Source organism: Tachysurus fulvidraco, chromosome 21 (genome assembly GCF_022655615.1).
Source record: "Tachysurus fulvidraco isolate hzauxx_2018 chromosome 21, HZAU_PFXX_2.0, whole genome shotgun sequence".
In the NCBI taxonomy this organism is placed as follows: domain Eukaryota; kingdom Metazoa; phylum Chordata; class Actinopteri; order Siluriformes; family Bagridae; genus Tachysurus; species Tachysurus fulvidraco.
In genome coordinates this window covers 19,398,070-19,418,277 of record NC_062538.1, presented here as the reverse complement: position 1 = coordinate 19,418,277, position 20,208 = coordinate 19,398,070, and the positions used below count along the sequence as shown (strand labels likewise).

General features: G+C 37.5%; 1 protein-coding gene across 31 annotated transcripts in view; it reads right to left on the bottom strand.

Annotated features, from left to right (window-relative positions):
• Nucleotides 1-13,685, bottom strand: part of cast (calpastatin) — a 44,714-nt gene extending 31,029 nt beyond the window's left edge. For 19 of the 31 annotated variants that reach the window (XM_047805412.1, XM_047805413.1, XM_047805414.1 and 16 more), the window contains exons 1-2: nucleotides 13,627-13,685; nucleotides 12,404-12,536 (exon numbers count right to left, since the gene is read on the bottom strand). In XM_047805412.1, the coding sequence (XP_047661368.1) occupies nucleotides 12,404-12,536; nucleotides 13,627-13,670 (177 nt within the window). In that variant the 5' untranslated portion in view covers nucleotides 13,671-13,685. Of the gene's footprint in view, nucleotides 1-3,436; nucleotides 3,731-10,134; nucleotides 10,356-12,403; nucleotides 12,537-12,627; nucleotides 12,660-13,583 lie in introns of those variants that run through there. The other 12 variants (XM_047805435.1, XM_047805440.1, XM_047805442.1 and 9 more) reach the window with 8 other exon arrangements.
• Nucleotides 13,686-20,208: the final 6,523 nt, after the last annotated feature.

The following is a 20,208-nucleotide window of genomic DNA, read 5'->3' as shown; positions in this document are numbered from 1 at the left end:
CACAGAAACATTGCAGCACAGTGAAATTCTTTCTTTGCATTTCCCAGCTTTGGAGGTTGGGGACAGAGTGCAGGGTTAGCCATGATACAGCAACCCTAGTGCAGAGAGAGGGTTAAGGGCCTTGCTTAAGGGCCCGACAGTGGCAGCTTGGCACTCGGGCTTGAGTCTCGACCCTCCGATCAATAACACAGAGCCTTAACCACAGCTTCCCCAAGTTTGTCAACAAGTTCATGTTTTAGATTATTTAAAGCTTGATGTCTGTAGTGTTAATGATGGTCTTGCAAATGCTATATACAACAACAATAACAACAACAACAACAACAACAATAATAGTAATAAGACTAAAATATAATAATAATAATAATAATAATAATAATAATAATAATAATAGCCCAAACAGTGTTTTCAGAAAAAAAAACTATACTTTGCCAACTGCATAGCCAAATACTAAATAAATAAATATGACCTGTATGAATATATATTAATACGAATATTGAATTAATATATTGTTGTTGAAAATATTATTATTGAGACAAATATTATTTTACAAGCTACCCTGTCAAGTCTACAATCTTTTAATTATATCTGCCTTAAAAACGAATTCCAAATGTTGATCCCTAACCGTATAAATCAAACCTTCATTTCAAATCAAGAAATATCGTTGGAGTGATAGCGTTAATGAGATCATGCACATAATGTTTGTGACAGGTTCCCATGAGAATTAAATCACTGGGTGCGAGCAGTTTGTGCTCGATCGGAGCCAAGGAATGTGTTTGCATTCGTGCAGCATTTAGAAATGAGCTTAGAGACACCGAGCTGAGAAATCTGACAGCTTTGCTCAGACGGAAGCCGAGGCTAGAAAAACACAAACACATGAAGGGAGCAATAACATAAAACTACGATGAAACATATCGGATAGAGCTTTAAGTATCATATCTCACTAATATTAGATTAAATGTTTGTGCAGATCGTTAGTGCAGCATTGTTGGAGGACAAGGAGGTAAAAGAAAGTGTTCAGAAGTGTTTAGAGTTCAACAAACTCGTGTGACAACATGTTGTTCAGGGGATACTGACGTGAATCTTATTGGTACTTTCTGGAAAAGCTAATGCCAGAATACACCTACGGGCATACCGGGGTTTTTTTTTTTGGACTGTGGATGGAAACTGAGGACCTAGAAAAAAAATAAAACCTGCCATCGGAACTCCATACAGATGTTAAAATGAGCTCGGGATCAAATCACAGGCCCCTGATATGAGCGGTGGCAAATCTATACGTTGACATAATGGTATTTTTCCTTTTCGCACAAAAACACCTAGAACCTAGATAATATCTGTACAAATTTAAAATTCTTCCATTCTTACAACAACCCAACAATATAATAACCAATAATTCCCACCCCAAATGCTGAAAGATGTCTATGGATAATAATGCTAGGTGAGTGAAACAAACAGATCGTTCTTGACGATTAGCGCTAGTCGACAACGACGACTCAATGGAAACGACGAACTGACGGAAACAAAACCAGCTAGCAGATATACTGTAGCTAGTAAATGAATTCAAATTAGTTAGCTATCATTATAACTGGTTTTATCTCAATAAGGAATATCGGTTAATCTATACATCCCTAGCTGTTAGCTACGTACTGTGACTTACTAGTGAATAAATATTAGACGTGCATTAATACACTCCGGTCACGATCTGAATCACGATTCTGCATTCACGACTATTACGAACGATGCAAAACAACACGCATTTGTTTGTTTGACATTTCATTTAAGACAATTTCACCTTGTCTTAAAAGTAAATAAATACATTTTATACAAAAGATTCAAGTGTAATTGGCTGCTTAGTAGATATAGAGCCTTAAATAGGCTAAAATTCCGACTTTGCTATCCTGATACCCAACATCAGTGGAGTTCTTCAACATTCCTAACATCTAGTCATTTATCTGATTTAGTAGAACAATTGAAAATCTTCAAGACGTAACAATAAGATGATTTAAGATGACATTAAGCCAAAATCCAATCAGAGTCCGCTGATCTAATCTCCAATCATATTACTGATTATTCAGGTCCTAATTAGCTCAAGGTCTGTCACATGCTTTAATAAAAATAATTGTATTATTTAAAATCTTTCAAGCGACTTTAGTGTCTAGGTGTGGTCCATCAATGTCTCTTACTCTGATTGGCTTAATCACATTAAATCTCATGTAAGGGACTGAAGGTCTAGGTGTGACCCATCACTGTCTCTTACTCTGATTGGCTTAATCACATTAAATCTCATGTAAGGGACTGAAGGTCAAGAGAGTGAGCGCGCGAGGAACTTTGCTTGCCCTGTTATTGTGTTGACAGCCGTGCCTGATGTTTAACAGATGTCAGAGAGCATTCTGGGTAACGAAGGGGTTCAGTCTAATAAGTACAGAAGAGCACAACTCAAAACACACAGCAGAGAAAAACAACAAGAACAACGTTTAGCCATATTGTGTGTGTCTGTGACGACACATCTGAGTGGTTACAGCTACAGGAAGACCTTGGGTGATAAGGAACCCCAAGATAAACGTGTGTGTGTGTGTGTGTGTGTGTGTGTGTGTGCGCACGCACGCAGCTGTAACCAGTTAATAACAAACATTTCTCATAACTTTTTCATAACCTGGAATAAAGTAAAACAATAAAATCGGATCAAAAGCTAAGCCACAAAGATATTGCTTCTGAAACCGAAATGAATCAAAATAAAAAGCAGATAAAAAAAAAAAATTGATTTCCATCTTTATTTCTCTCCGCAACATAAACGTGACTTGAGATCATCAAAGCTGTCGCATTTATTGGTGTATAAATTCGCAAGACGTCAGATGTGCACTGGATTAGTTCACATTAATTCCTTCACTTATTCAATTCATTCTTTTTTTTTACATATTTTTGCAAACACTGAATGAAACGCAAACTCAGCAGCATGACACGCTCCTGTAAACAAACAAGGCATTTAAAGCAGAGGATTTAAAGCAAAGCTGTTAGACGTGACTCTGCACAAGTGTCCGTGCACAAATCTGGAAATTTTTCCCAGCATGCTCATCACATTCCATTACTCCTCCTTTTCAAGACTTGGCTCAGAGCCAGAACTCTCTCACTCTGCCCTTTTTTGTGATTGTGTAAATGTGTAACAGAAATGCAATAACACTGAGGTTGACAGATAGAAGAAATCTCTGCTGTTCATTTTAACCAAATGCGCACACACTGTATACTGACCTAGAGATCAACCACACACACACACACACACACACACACACACATTGTGTACTGACCTAGCGATCAAGCGCACACACAGACACACACACACAGTATACTGACCTAGAGATCAAGCACACACACACACACACACACATGCACACACACATGCACACACACACACACATGCCCACCATGCACCCCTTACTCAGACCTCAGAGACATTAAATCCAGTAAGATTGACCTGTTGCTCCACAGCGACATCCTGCAGGGCTGAAGAATCCTGCGTGCCTCGTAACCAGCTGAATAAGTTCCCCATGTTTGGTGCCGGCTTTCTGTCTGTCTGTCAGTGTGTGTCTGTGTGTATGTGTGTCTGTGTGTCTGTGTGTGAGTCTCTGCTGTGTACTCCTCTCAGAGTGTCAACATGTTCCAGGCGCTGAGAGAAGAAGGAGGAGAGGAAAGGAAGAGAAGGGAGGGCTTAGAGCGAACAGGGGGCAGGGCCATGCCTCTGAAATAGCACACACACACGCGCACGCACGCACGCACACACACACACACACACACACACACACACACACACACACACACACACACACACGAGGGTGTATATGTGGTAATCTAAATTAGGAACCATACTGAAGTTCTGCCAAGAATCAGAATTATATCTCTCATGTTTTTTTAATAGATCTGGAAAGGCAGAAGGACCGAGTGAAAGAATGAAATCATTTTGGAGCTTTGAAGAAATTATTAATATTAATGAATAATTATTTTTAAAAAAAGTTTGCGCTTCTCTTGCCAAAGTGACAAGATTCAGCTATATACACAACATATTATGGTCAGGCACAATTCAGTGGGAAGGGAAAACTTCAGCTCATCAACAGGCCTAAAATCAAACCCTTTTAATTTTTAATTCAAATTCTCCCCTGACGAAAAGCCGAACGGTGAAAAGAAAGCACACATTGTCCTTCTTCCTGCATGAACGTGGGCGTGAACTCTTACCTTCCATTCCTCTTCTCTGACACGAAGACATTTTCTCTCAGTAACAAACTAACAACAAATGAGTGTGCACTAGAAACCACCATAAATCTCTTATACAAACCCAGTGCAACTTATATAACTGGGAGCAAAGTCCATGTGTATTGTGGCATTTCTTTCTCTCGCTATCTTCTGGGTGGAGGAACGTTTGGTTGCATGACATGATCTGAATACCGTGTGTATTGCTACTTAATAAAGGGAGTTCCCAAGATTGTAACTGAACATTTCACGTGTCTTATAAATTAGGTATGAACACAGATTACAGCACAATGCTGCTGAATGCTTCGTTCTGATTGGTTCAGACAACTCAGATTAAATTTTTTAAGCTCTAAGGTTGATTTAAATAAAGAGCTAATTCACTAAATGTAGCATCAAATGGGGAAATGGTAGCTAAGTGGTTAAGGACTACTGATCGGAAGGTCATGAGTTCAAATCCCAGAGCCAACAAGTTGCCACTCCTGAGTCCCTGTGCAAGGCCCTTAATCCTCAATTGCTCAGCTATATCAATGAGAGGAAATGTATGTCTCTCTGGATAAGGGCATTTGCCATAAATGTATAATATCGTTATAAAAGCATGCCTGAAATATTTTACACCTCTTTGTGCCAACAATAACAATTGGTATATAGTTACCTTTACTATGGTTACCTTTACTGCTGTGGAACATTCATTCATTCATTTTCTACCGCTTGTCCGGACTTCCCGGGTGACAGGGAGCCTGTGCCTATCTCAGGCGTCATCGGGCATCGAGGCAGGATACACCCTGGATGGAGTGCCAACCCATCACAGGGCACACACACACTCTCATTCACTCACACACCATGCATGTCTTTGGACCGGGGGAGGAAACCGGAGTACCCGGGAGGAAACCCCCGAGGCACGGGGAGAACATGCAAACTCCACACACACAAGTCGGAGGCGGGAATCGAACCCCCAACCCTGGAGGTATGAGGCAAACGTGCTAACCACTAAGCCACCGTGCCCCCGCTGTGGAACATCTATAAGACAAAACGTTTCCTGATATCACTTACGTTATAACAGCTATAATCAAAGTCTTGTCGTGTTACCAAAACGGACAAACGGCAACTTAATGATAAAATGATGCAGAATAATCCAAAACTTTAGACAAGAACAGGGTCGAATAAACGGGCACAAGGTTCAATAATCCAAAGAGATAGTTTGCAAAGTAAACAATAACAAGATGGGAAAAGAAGTGGGCAAAAACCCATATAAACACCCAAACAAGATCATACACAGAAATCACATTGGGCATAAAGAATATAAAGGCTCGGACTGGTGAGAATTCACAAAGATGTGAAGCGTGGCTGCTGTATTTATATCGGCCGGACAGGAAATGAGCCAGAAGTGTCAATACTCTGGTGAAGGCTCCCTCTAGCGGGCAGGAGGAGTCTCGCATGCAAAGATGCTATCAACAGAAATTCCTTCCACAGATTTATGTTAAAATTATATATCATCTGTAATTCTTTGTTAGATATCAATCCTCTATTGATTACTCTATTGATTAATCCAGTATTTATATTCCTCAGCCTTGTAACGATCTATCCTGTTTATTTCACTAGAGCGTCTGAAAACCAGATTTAAAGGAATGAGGATTAACTTGTCTACGTTTTGGTTTACATGCCAAATAAAGCCGTACAAACAGTGTCACACCCGAAAGCTGCATGCATGCCGAAGACACCACACATCAGGTACGTTCGGGTGATTAGTGGATACTGATTGTCACACCTGAATGAAGGTGTGCTAAACCTCCCATGAGTCGTTCTCCCAGGGACTGCATGCGTGTGCAGGTGTGTGCATAATATGCATTATGGCAGTGTTTCTGTATATAGATGTATTTACACTAAGACATGTGTGGTAATGCCATGCCAAGACCTTGAACCTTCGTGTGCGCCGTGTGTATGTGAGCTTCACTGAAAGGGGAGCTACTGCATGTACAGGGTATTTATAGTCGCACACAGGTCATAAGGACAGTCACGAGACACGGCAGTGCCATAAGTAAACACACACACACACACACACACAATCATCAAAAACTGAGCCGTGATAATCTAACAATCAGTTTTCAAAAGAAACAAAAGAAACAAAATAAACGTTTTTTTAAGTTTCTATTTATCTCTAACATTTATCCCTAACGAACAAGTCTGATGTGACGGTGGTGAGGAAAAACTCGCTGAGAAGACATGAGGAAGATTCAGAAGTGAACTTGATCCTCATGAAACTGGACAGGAAATAATATAAATGTGAATAATGTCCTTTCTCAACAACAGCTTGTTGTTGAATGGAATTAATAAGCAACCAAGATCTCCTGAGGAACTAATGTTAATCACTGCACTTATGTTAATCAATGTGATCGTACTGTTTCCTGCAAGCTACCCCACTGCTCACGGAGATCTACATGTTAGTACAATAAGCTAATTCTAGTTCCTACTAGTAACAACCTTATCTCACACACAACCCACAACATTTACGAAAATTAGATACGGATAAGCGGTACAGTATAACGCGGTGTACTGTAATAAGTAATAAAATGCCGTATGGCTGAGGTATAAGAGAAATAAAACAAGTGATGATCCAAGACCATTCCAAGAACTTTTTTTCTAAAATGGCTTAAGAGTCAAAGGTTATCCTGTTACTACGGGGAGGCTTCAGGAAGAAATAACCAAGAAACAAGAAAGGTTTACCGACACATAGGGTACGGATATCCTGAGCCATTTATTTTAACAATAAGGGTCAGTAAATGTCAGGCAGGGTTTAGTTGTTCCACATGACAGCCAACAAATAAAAAATACAGTCAAGAAAAAATAATATTAAAATAATAAGAAAATATTTCTGATGAGATCAAACATCACACTTACAAATGAAATCTGAATATTACTGAAAGATTCTATGTAGACCTGAGAGGCATTTCTGTTTTGGACTGATTACAGTTACAGTGTTTAATGTTCACTTAGCGGTGAAGCGTTATATCAAATAACTGTTGTAATTAGTCAATGAACTAATTCGAGTTTGTTATAGCAATAATAATAATAATCATTTTTTACTTCGTACTTCCATGAGTTTACTCCACACGGTAACACTGATCTAACAAAGAGGGATCCAAATCCTAAAAAAATCCTCATCCTCATAGAGAAAGGGCACCAAATCCTAAAAAAATCCTGCTCCTCATACTGAAGGATTCATATCCTAAGAAAAACCTCATCCTCATAGAGAAAGGGCTCCAGATCCTAAAAAAATCCTCATCATCATACAGAGTAATTCAAATCCTAAGAAAAACTTCATCCTCATAGAGAAAGGGCTCCAGATCCTAAAAAAATCCTCATCCTTATACAAAGGGACTCAAATCCTAAGAAAAACCTCATCCTCATAGAGAAAGGGCTCCAAATCTTAAAAAAATCCTCATCCTCATACAGAGGCATTCAAATCCCAAGAAAAACCTCATCCTCATAGAGAAAGGGCTCCAAATCCTAAAAAAAAAAAAAACCTCATCCTTATACAGAGGGATTCAAATCCTAAGACAAACCTCATCCTCATAGAGAAAGGGCTCAAATCCTATAAAAATCCTCATCCTCATACAAAGGGATTCAAATCCTAAGAAAAACCTCCTCCTCATAGAGAAAGGGCTCCAAATCCTAAAAAAATCCTCATCCTCATACAGAGGGATTCAAATCCTAAGAAAAACCTCATCCTCAGAGAGAAAGGGCTCCAAATCCTATAAAAATCCTCATCATCATACTGAAGGAGAGCCAAATCTTAATTTAATTTGGCATGCTGGAAGACTGGTTCTCCCAAGGCATTTTTCTACTCTTAACTGACTGGTTTTCAGGGTTTGGACATAATGACTGTAGGAATTAGTGTTAATGATTTGTGTGTACTGTAACAACTCTAAGTACTCATGCACACTGTACTTAAGCCTATTGTTGAGCGCGATTGTCTAAATGTTTCTAATAAAAGCTTCTCATTAGAGTTTTATCATGTATGAAGTTTGGACTGAAACTGATGGCTGACATCAAAAGTTCTATCAAACACTGCTGGGTCAGAAATCTATGAGATTTTATACACTAGATGGAGACACAATTCGTAAAAAAATGTTGCGGGAAATGACGGTTGATCTGATTATGATTATTTTTTTAATCGATCACATCAAACCCTGATACAAACTCCATGTACTGCATACAGTATGTGCAATTCATGTGATTCTGGCTTTTGTAAACAATCTACTGGTTTAGAGACATTTACTGTGCGGTGATTGAAATTTCTGACTTTCAGATAGCACAGATTAATCTGATTGTACCTGAAATTGTGATGTCTAACCAGAACGGCCAGAGACATGAGACGTATGCTGGAGACAGAGACAGAAGATTGAAGAGATTCGGAAACGAAATAAATGTAGGAAAGAGAGGAGAAGAAAGAATATAAAAAAGTGTTAAAGAAATCATTTAGAGTTCCAGTTTTTCACGATCAATTCACATACACTTAGGACTGAGGGTGAGGTTTGGATTTGGTTAAAATGTAATCATGGAGCTAAAATGCAAATTGAGTTGATAAATATGACAACACATTCTCCTTAAGGGAAAAAAAACATTTTCTAATCTACTATAAATATGCCGTTGTTTTTAAGACAAATAACAGAGTCAGGTTTAAGACAAATAATGCAAGAAAGAGAACTCGTTTAAAATGCACATAAATTTGGATTTTTTTTTAGATATAATCCTGCAAACAAATAACACAAAAGTAAGTTTCATGTGTCTATTATGCTAATATTTAAATACCAGTATGATCTACTTTAAATCCCTGTTTATAATATTCCATTAATAAACCATATCGTCCGTGTAAACCTGTGACCTGTGACCTCTAGGGTCTGTATATATATATTTTACATCACTTGCTTTATTATAGTATCAAATATGCTATTTATTCTCTCTCTCTCTCTCTCTCTCTCTCTCTCTCTCTCTCTCTCTCTCTCTCTCTCTCTCTCTCTCTCTCTATTGCAGATACCTCAGATTCAGGGAACTTGGATCTCACAATGAATGGTATATATTATGTGAAGTAAAATGTATTATTTATTTATTTGTTTGTTTGTTTATAAGCCATTTTTATTTGGCTTTAACCACTGCATTCTGGTACAACTGCTTAAAGGAGTAAGACCAAATGAAATGACCTAACGTAAATACGTCTATGTTTTTGAGAAACATTAAAGACACAAACCACTTCTCATGCCTGAGGATCATCTGCTGTATCTTTTCTACATTTGTATCATTCATCTGCAAATATAGAAATAGTTTAATCAAAATTTAAGATAAATGGTCTGTACTGTTTCAGGAAAGAAATGCAAGAAATGTAATGCTACTTAACACGTTAATGTACCGCTTTAGTACCTGTGTAGTCAGGTACATGTCCATAGACATGTAGAAATAATGATTAACTATGTGTTGTTGTTTTTTTTAAAGTAATGCTTCAGAGGACCCTATGGGTTGACAGATTGGACGGTTGCCAGGTTGGTTCTTTACTCGACCAATATACAGGATAAACAGGAAATGTAAAACATATTTGCAGTAAGGAGAAATACACATATTTTCGTCGTAGTCTAAATAAAGTGCACTCCGAAAATGAAATGCAGTAAGTACAGTGTTATTGTGAATGCATGAAATGACATAGAAATAACATATCGACAAGGAATAAGCATAGACTTCTCAATGTGGACAAAGTCTCAACCTGTAAGATGTGTCTGCGTTTCAGATTTTATCATTTGTTTCATGTGTCTTGCATACCAGCTAGTTACACACCCTGTTTAACAAGCGTTTAGTTTTCTTCAGCGTTTAAAGCTGCAAAGATTAAGTGTCAGGCTGGAAATTACTTACCGTCGCATTCCAGTAAGCAGCGTACGCCATGGAGTCGACCGACAGAGACCGAGATGGAGAAGAAGAATAATAAGAAGGAAGAGATACAATCTGAAACTACCAAACTAGTGCACAAGTAGACTTTTGTTCTTCCGTAAAATTCCCCTTGTGCCACTCCCGCCAATGCTCAGACGATTATCCAGTGCAGTCTGTATTAATGCAATGTTTCTTTAATCCCTGACTCGTCTAGAACACGGTCCCCCCGGTCAAACTGGCAGTGCAGTCTCTTTTTACCCTGAAGTTATGTGTCACCTGCCTTAACTACTTTCTGGTTGCGCAAAACCTCAGCTGCACCGTGGGAGTGGGAGTTTCAGGTCATAACCTATCTAACCAGGTGACTGGTACACATCAACACCTGCATACATACCTTGACTTTGTACAGACCAAAAAGTATGCAGCATCTTTTCACATATGAAATGTATATCTTATCCTGTACACAGTGTCACTCAGGACACACCCATCACCCATACCATGGACAATTTGTAGATGCCCATCATTCTACGATGCATGGCTTTTGGAACGGGGAAGAAAGCAAGAGGAAACCTCAAAAATCACAGGGAGAACATGTAAAGTTTGATTTGAACCTCCAACACTGGAGGTGCGAGGGGAACATGCTAACAAAAAGCGATCATTTCCCGATGTCTAAAAGATCATAGACTAAATCTTATCTTAGCTAGATATAGATGATAGGACAACAAACATATATTGATATTTGACATTTATTGGTACGTAATTGTTTCATGTATCATAGTAAATGGTAAAATACATTACTTTAGAGAATAAGGCATAATTGGGACAGAGCGCAGTAGTACACCAGTAGTTATGGTGCTGGGGTACTTCTCAGAAGGTTGTAGGTTCAAGCCTACCATCATTCTGTCACTGTTGAGAACATGAGCTATTTGAACCGAAGAATTTGCTCAAATGTGTATGTAACAATTAAAGGCTTTTGTTTCAAATAAGTAAACGATAAAACGTATAAAAGTTACGTTCAAAATGTTACCATTGAACCAGCGATGATGAATCAGAGTCTACTGCTATTTTAAAAAAAAAAGGTAGAAAAAGACACAATAGCTGCAATGCCTCAGAAGTTGTTGTGACACGATATGATGTGTTGAGGTCTTGTGTAATCAGGTAAGAAATCATATCGCAATACTTCTTGACATCTTTGTGATAAATTCTTTAATCCAGAACCCTTAAGGGGTTGTCAGTTGGAAGGAACCCTTAAGGCATTTAACCCTTAAAGGATTTCTATACAGCTATCTATACAGTATATTAGCAGCAAACTACGCTGTTTGATATTCGAAATGTTTTTAACAGTTAAAAAATACAATATAATAAAGGTTTTAATGCATGTGTAAGAAAAAAACCCTTGTTGGAGTGGTGTGACGTGGCCTGATGTGTTAATTATTTTCCAATTACCGGATGTTTTATTCCTCTTAAACCACAGAAATCATCAAGCAACTGCATATCACTTAACATTGTCAAATGTGGATGAACCTATTCCTTAGCACTAAGAACATTAGGTTAATTTTTTAGGTAATCTGACAAACAGACACGTAACTGAGAAATCACAACACAGAACATTTTCCATCCTAAAGACTTTTAAAGACCTTGAACAGCTTTACTTGTACAAAGCCCTGAGCCTGGAGACTCCTTCCATAAACATTAGATAAAAATCTTATCAACACTATATAATATTAAGACAAGAACGTTAATATACATCTGTGAACATGTTTGTTGCAGTAAGAAGTACTATCAGAGCTGCAGTCATTGAGAATGAATCAACAACTATTGACCAATCGTATTTGATTCACTGAATCACTGTTCAGTGAATCACAAAATACCTTATAAATGTGACAGTTATTGCATTATTGTTATTATTCTTTCACTCCACCCACACTTTGGTACTGAATTAACTTTAATAACTGTTAACAGTATTGAATTAACACCCACAAACAATGTTTGTGTTAAATAAACCCTAATCACAGTGAATCATTTCAGACAAAGTTGACACGAATAGTGTTGTGAATAATGATTAAACTCGTACACTACTACAGGACTAAATGATTAAAAGTTCATTCAAAACACAAGACATGTTCATTCAGCTCTGTGGATGTTTCAACACATATGCTGTGATTAGACATTGGGAAAGCTTAAAGTGCAATAGGTTAAACCAGTCTACTGAGCATGCCTGGAGATCCTGAGTGTGTTGCGCATTTCATTTACATACCTCGCTGGACTTCTTCTTTCGTCCGCGAGACCTCTTTTTTCCTGGCATGTTGGCGTTGTAGTCTTTCAGAGCTCCCTCGCTGGAATCTGCAGCTTCTGGAGGGGACTTTGTGGATTGTTGCTTGCTCCTCCTGCTTAAAGTATGTGTGTTATTGAACCGAGTCAGTGCCAGAGGCAGCCCAAAAAAAAAAAAAGGGTGAAGGAATGAACAAACAGTGCCAGTACTCTGTGTATGTTTCCATTGCAACTGCATACACATGCGGTGGATTTGTACATATTCCGCTACACACACACACACACACACACACACACACACACACACACACACACACACACACACACACAGTTGTGTAGTGATTTGTGCTGATCTAACAGATGTGTATATAGTACTACTGTGATTTGCGCTGATGTTACATGGCTATGGGGCTTGTTTCAGGCCACAGGAAAACAGTGTTAGAACAATGGGGTCTTATGAAAATAAAGCCACTCCTCAATCCCCTCTTTTCCAGTCATCAAATGAGATCCCACAAGGCTTAATATCTTGCTAAAAATACTATTTAAGAGCCATAAAACCATATACTTCCACAGATGTCTTATCTATGTGCGCGCGTCTCACACACACACACACACACACACACACACACACACACACACACACACACACACACACACAAACTCTTTTGGCTTGATTTCATACTAACGTAAAGCTGCTAATGACTCAGTGGGTGTGTCACACAAACTCGCCTTCTCTCTTCACACTTCAACGCCTAACAAAACATTCATTTAAGCTCACTGTTGAATGTTTGACTGTAATGTTCACTTTCTCAGAATGTCTCAATCATGATGAATGGTAGAGAGGATTGCTCAATATTTACACCTGCATCTCAGGAGGTGAAGTAGATTAACTAGTTTGTTAAAGTGTTGCATTTAATACCCCTGTTACGGAATGAGTGTTAATGCTCATTATCAATGAGAAGAAAACTTCACTAACTAGCTAATAAAAATATCTAGCTAGCTAGGTTGTCAAGGTTGTTTATAAAACATCACTAGCTAACTGAAAAGGTAATATGTAAAACCAGTGTTAGGCTGTAACGCCGTTACTTTTGACAGTAACTAATACTCTAACGCGTTACTTTTTTTAAATTTATTAATTTTGGCTGAATTGTAGCCTACAGCCTAACCTGTTTACAGCAGAGACGCATTGTAGGATTGGTGGATGCCAACCTGTAAACACGTAGAAGACGCGCTGTGGGCGTGTTTCCGTTCATTCGAGTATGTGCGGCAGTAATTCCGAAACACATGTGCTATAGCCCGCCCACACTGACAATTGATTGCTTGATTTACCGAAACAGGCCAATCAGGATTGGCCCCTCTCTCTCTACCGTGCTCTACAAGGTTTGGAGCACATACTTGAATACTTGTTTCTGTCGCGCATGCGCGCTCTTGATTCCTGGAGATTGTAAGTAATTTGCGGGAATCATGGAGCCGCTCTCAATATGCGGGAGACTCCAGGAACATCCGGGATACTTGGGATGTCTGGTTTTGTGTTTGTATAGACCATAACGCATAAAAGGGCATTAATGTGAACATTAAAGAACGTTCTTTATAAAGGAACTATAAAGTAACGCGTTACTTTTTGGTGTAAGTAATCAATAACGTAATTGAGTTAGTTTTTGAATGAAGTAACTAGTAACTGTAACTAGTTACTATTTTTAGTAACTAGCACAACACTGTGTAAAACATACCCACCACATACCTAATTTATATGTTTATATGTCTCTCCAGAAATTACTTAAACAATACTAATATTCAGTGTTGTAATGTACTTAAGTAGAAATGTCACGTATCTGTACTTTACTTCGCTATTTAAATTTTTGTCAACTTTCACTTTTACTCCACTACATTTCCTAGATAAAAGTTATACTTTTTCTCCGTTATATTTCCACTAAGCATCTTCGTTACTCGTTACTACAAAATAAAATCAGAAGAAAAGTGTGCGACTGCAATAAGGGAGGTTTGGCGAATCACTGCTCCTAGATTGCATTACGCACGCTCTACGGAGAAGCACAGGCACGCGCAACGTGCACGCGCAGTCAGAGCAGAGTTGTAGCACAAACAAAATATTAATGCAAACAATCCATTCAATACTAAATAAAAATAACATTTATTGATTTGGTCTTTGTCTTGTGAATTTTTTTTTATTAATGACTGCATTCATTGTTCATTCATCGTAGACACACTGTTCGTAGAGAATGCACACATACATGAACTGATTTGATTCAAGACTGGCAACATTACATCATGCATAAAATTTTGGTGTCCACTTTTGCCATTTAATAATACCATAACTTTTGGCTTACTATGTAGTCATATAATATATAATATAAAACTCTTCTTGTTTTAAATTCTCACTGAGGGCTAAAACCCCATAAGATAAAACCCTAGAACCACCCCTGCTCTTATGCCTACTGAAAATCACTGAAATTTTACTTAAATTTTACTACGTTAAATATCAGAAAATTACTTTTCATACTTACGTACAGTAAATATCAGATACTTTAAGACTTTTACTTGAGTAATATTCTAAAAGGTGACTTTCACTTCTACCAAAGTCTTTTTCTAGTACGATACTTGTACTTTTACTTAAGTATTGCTTTCTAGTACTTTATACAACACTGCTAATATTTGTAACAAGTATTTGGCAATTTACTTAAGAAAAGAGTAGGTAACATTTTCCATGTAATAATAAGAATATTTCAAATAATAATACATTAAAGCAAAAACAACTATAATGGCATTTGGCAGATGCCCTTATCTAGAGCGACATACATTTATCTCATTTATTGAGCTGAGCAATTGAGGGTTAAGGGCCTTGGTCAGGGGCCCAAGACTGACAGCTTGGTGGACCTTCCAATCAGTGGCTCCCCCAGAAATTTTTAATAGGGGTGGCCAGAGGAGGCCACAGCAAATCTTGGGGTGGCACCAAAAAGAAAAAAAAAATCTGTGTAGTGTGTGTTATACTTGTTTAGTTTTGTTTCTGGTTAATGTAACAATATCATCACTCATCTTTTTTGGTGGCTGCAGCGTGGGCTTCATTTTATTTATTTATTTATTTATTTATTTATTTATTTATTTATTTATTTATTTTTCACTTCATGAACTATTGTGAATTTTCATTATGTATTCAAATTCAAATTCATACTAGGGGTGGCCAGAGTTTATACACCACCACTGGCCACCCCTTGGGGGCGCCCCTGCTCCCAATCAGTAATAATTAAGTAGTATTATTAAGTGATTATGACCACCAGATGGCAGTGGTTTAACATTTTCTACAGTTACTGTCTTTTTTATTTTTTAGAAGATTAGAAGATGATAGCCAGGGACAGTCTCATTTCAGGTGGGCATCTTAGAGGTCTCAAACTCTGGTACTAGTCTAAAGGACCAGGGTTTTATAGGGCTTTTCAATATGCTTTAGTTTGAAAGAAAGAAAAAAAAAGAAAAAGAAAACGAAAGAAATGAAAGTCTGATTCATATTAGGCAAACAGACTAATAATAAAATTGTACACAGGATTTTATATTACATACATTTATAATAATTAATTTCTATATAATTTCATGTCACAGGGCCATGGAACAGACAAAGAAAGGCATTTGATTAACAGAGGAGAGATAGTATGCTGTATGCTGTATCAACAGATGAGTTGGGGCACTGGAAAGGATCCTGGATCACTACGCAACAACCGAAAGGACATGGTATTCTAAGCAGGATCGAACGATTGTTAGCTAGCTAGTGGATTTTAAATATATTTATATACACTTAATTGTTGTTTTACCCAAAGAAACCATTCATAGAATGTCAAATAAAGTACAATATCATAATGTAAGTAATCACGAGTAAAGACACAATTGTTTTTATTTGTCTTCCATTTTTTTCTAGCTGAGAGAGAGAGAGAGAGAGACAGACAGACAGACAGACAGACAGACACAGGGAGAGAGAGAGAGAGAGAGAGAGAGAGAGAGAGAGAGAGAGAGAGAGAGAGAGAGAGAGAGAGAGAGAGAGAGAGAGAGACTTTAAAATGACCGACAATTTTCAGCGCCCTGAACTGGGGAACTGATTGAAACTCTCCCAGTGTCTGATTAGGCTGAAGATTTCTTAATGCTGAAGTAACAATTTATTCCTTTTAATAAAATAATGATTGCATAAATGCCTTGCTATCACTCACGATTCTATTATTCATCTCAAATGCCAGCACCTACTCTTTCAAACATGCCCTAATTAAAATCCGTCCCTGACTGCTTTTATTCTGCATCTCACAGGCAGCGATGGAAAGTAGAGCTGTATGACTCATCCCCATGCCCGTTTGGAGAGCTGAGATGAATTTGACAAAGGGGTCGAGGAGGAAGCGGTTGTGCAGTCTGACAGTACAGAGTGGAGCCCTTTTGGCCCTGCTGATCTCTTTGTGCCACAGTAATTGCTGAATACACTGAATAAGTGCAAGGTGCAGTGCATCACAATCTGTGGCTCTGATAACATTCAGCTACACAAAGGAAACAGAGGCTACAGCAGTGCACTTCGACAGCTAGGCCCTTTATTGGTTTGTGTAGTCCTTCACAACCCAGATAAGGAGCCAGCTCCTGGCATTTTATTCACTTGATTTCAGAGCATTGTGATGTCTACACACCTCGGACTTATCACGTGTTCACACTTCTGCTATGATAGTCCTTCTAGTTATTGTAGTACTATTGAAACATTTACACACAAATAAGCTAAAGCTGGAATTCTTTTCCCCAGAGGCCAAAAAAATGGAATTTGTTGCGTCCTGTTGTGTTCATGTTCAGCATTGAATGTCTTTGTCATGTCACTCTACACAATGGTGGTTAATTCATTCATTTTCTACCGCTTATCTGAAATTCTCGGGTCACGGGGAGCCTGTGCTATTTCAGGCGTCATTGAGCATCAAGGCAGGATACACCCTGGACGGAGTGCCAACCCATCGCAGGGCACACACACTCTCATTCACTCACACACTCACACACTACGTACAATTTTCCAGAGATGCCAATCAACCTACCATGCATTTCTTTGGACCGGGGGAGGAAATTTTCAAAGCAAATGTAAGCAGCTAAAATTTGAAGGTGATATCTTCAACCAATAAAATTCTCTGTAAAGTTATCTAACAAATGGGAAAACACGAGTTCTGACTCATTTTGTATCAGTCGATCGATTTGTAGCCAGAAAATCATTAATCTGATTAAAAACATCCCCCAAGTAGATTGCATATATACTGAACATTGGTAATTGTATGTTTGTATATCTGTATGCATAATAAAAAAAGACAGAAATATTGATTAACTAGTCATTCTATCCTTTTTATCCATGCACTAAAGAAACACAACACACTACAAGATGCATTGTTAGCTGCAGAGCACAAGCAAATTTATAATATATAATTCGGAAATTCTGTGTGATTCGTTTATGAATTACCGAAGCAGATCAGAAAGCCTCTGTGTGCGGATATTGGCCAATGAAGGTCACCTGTATCTCTGTTCGTCATCGCTGGAGATGGAGCCATCACACTGTCCTGTTATCAGCAGGTTAATTGCTTGAACAGCTCAGATCACTGACATTAGTGAGCTCCTCACACGTGTCAGCGTCATTCATGACCTTTCAAACCAATAGATGGTAGAAAGAGACACGGGCGAGGGTGAGGAAGTGGTAATGGGGGAAAGTAGTCTGATGCGGTTGTTTTCTTTCTCTACTGACAAGAAATGTAGTCTATTTATTACCCTTGAAATCTTGTATTTAAAAATGTTGTTTTGGAGTATTTTATTATTTGATGTTTTTTATATTATTAATTATATTAAACAGATACTGAAAAGGGAATGAAATACTGAATAATTAATATTCTAAGTGAATGTGTAAAATGCACATACTGCATTTAAAACATAAACCTGGGGTGAACAGAATCCTGGGTTATCCAAGTTCACATTTCACACTGCTCATACTTTACCCAGGGTTAACAATAAACTCTGGTCTTTACAATCTGACGTTTCCTACAACATGTCTGACGCTTTTACATCTGTTAGAGAAAATGTTAGCATGTAAATCCTTCTAGGCTTTGTTTAATCCTCCTGAGAGACAGCAAAACAAAACTTTGACAAAGAAAAGAAAGGACTAACTACGGTTTACATAACATAACATAAAGTATGTGATATGTGACAGAGGCGCTATTCAGGTTCTGACTGGCTGTCTGTCGCTAAGCATCTAGCCGAAAGATTTTAACACAGCATTTCTTTAGGGTGTATACGTTTGCCTACACAATGTTGAGTTAAGCTAGCAAAAGCCACACTAATCACACTTCAGAGCAGAATTTCATAACCCTGAGTAAAGAAAACACTCTTTTTCTGAATTAGCGTGAAATGTTCCTGTACCCAGGATACTAAATAGCTAAATGTAAACATAATTAATACATACAAAATCAACACAATAGGCTGTAGTCAGATTTAGCAACTTAAGTTTAAAAGCTACATCAATATTTAAGTTCCTCGTATTCAGAAACGTACATACATACATACGTACACAAGTCTGGGGAATAAATAAACAAACAAACAAATAAATAAATAGATAGATAGATAGATAGATAGATAGATAGATAGATAGATAGATAGATAGATAGATAGATAGATAGATAGATAGATAGATAGATAGATAGATAGATAGATAGATAGATAGATAGATAGATAAAAGCTGGAGGCTATTTAAACATGAAAAAGTAAAACAGACTAAATGAGACTATTCATTTCAACCACTGAAAAAAACATCTAATAGGAGTATATAGTGTAGTATATTGCCAATATAAGTTATTTGTGTAAATAAACCTTTGTGCAATCACATTAATCAGTCCAAACTATTTTAAAATAGCACTTGATCCAGCACATCATGTTATTTTATATGCTATTCAATGCTTTATTTTTTATTTTTTTGCAAACTAAAAAATTTGTGTGCAGTTAAATGCTACCAAATAGACTTTCTGAAATTGTAACGTTTGCATGGGATAAATAAGTATTTTATTGTGATTGTAATTTGGTATTAAGTTGTAATAAAAAAAAAATTATTAAAAAATATACATTTTTTGTTTATTTCTCTTGTAAGATGTTCCCATTATGTTTATTTTAATTTGAATTCTTTTGAAATATTTCTTTCTTTATGTATGTATCTTATAGATTTTTATTATATATATATATATATATATATATATATATATATATATATATATATATATATATATATATATATATATATATATATATAAAGGTGGTGATGGACCCTGGTTGATGGGTGAATGGAGTTTTATATGCACACCATTGATTGTCTGGACTTCATTTGCTATTTGTCCTCTCTTTATCTCTACCACTCTCCTGTCCTCTGGTTATCCCTCTTATCAGCTATGTTGCTTGCTTGGGCCTTTAATTGGAGCATTCAGTCATTATTTGCTATAGAAACACTACAGAGCGACACCACCTTACTGCCTCAGAGACCACAGGACCTTAGAGATCTTCTCATAACCCACTCTGCATGTAGACTCTCCTGCAAACGTGATTACTGTGGTCATGTGGTTACACATGGAAGTATGGGTAATGGGGGGAAAAGGGGCTGTGCTGAAAGAGTGGGTCAGTATAGAGAAGCATGTGATCTGAGAAGATATTCGAGATGTCAGCGTGAATGTGAATCTAGTGTATATGTCTCTAAAGAAACTGGAAATTATAGGACAAGATAAAAAGGCAACAACCATATAAAAATTCAGT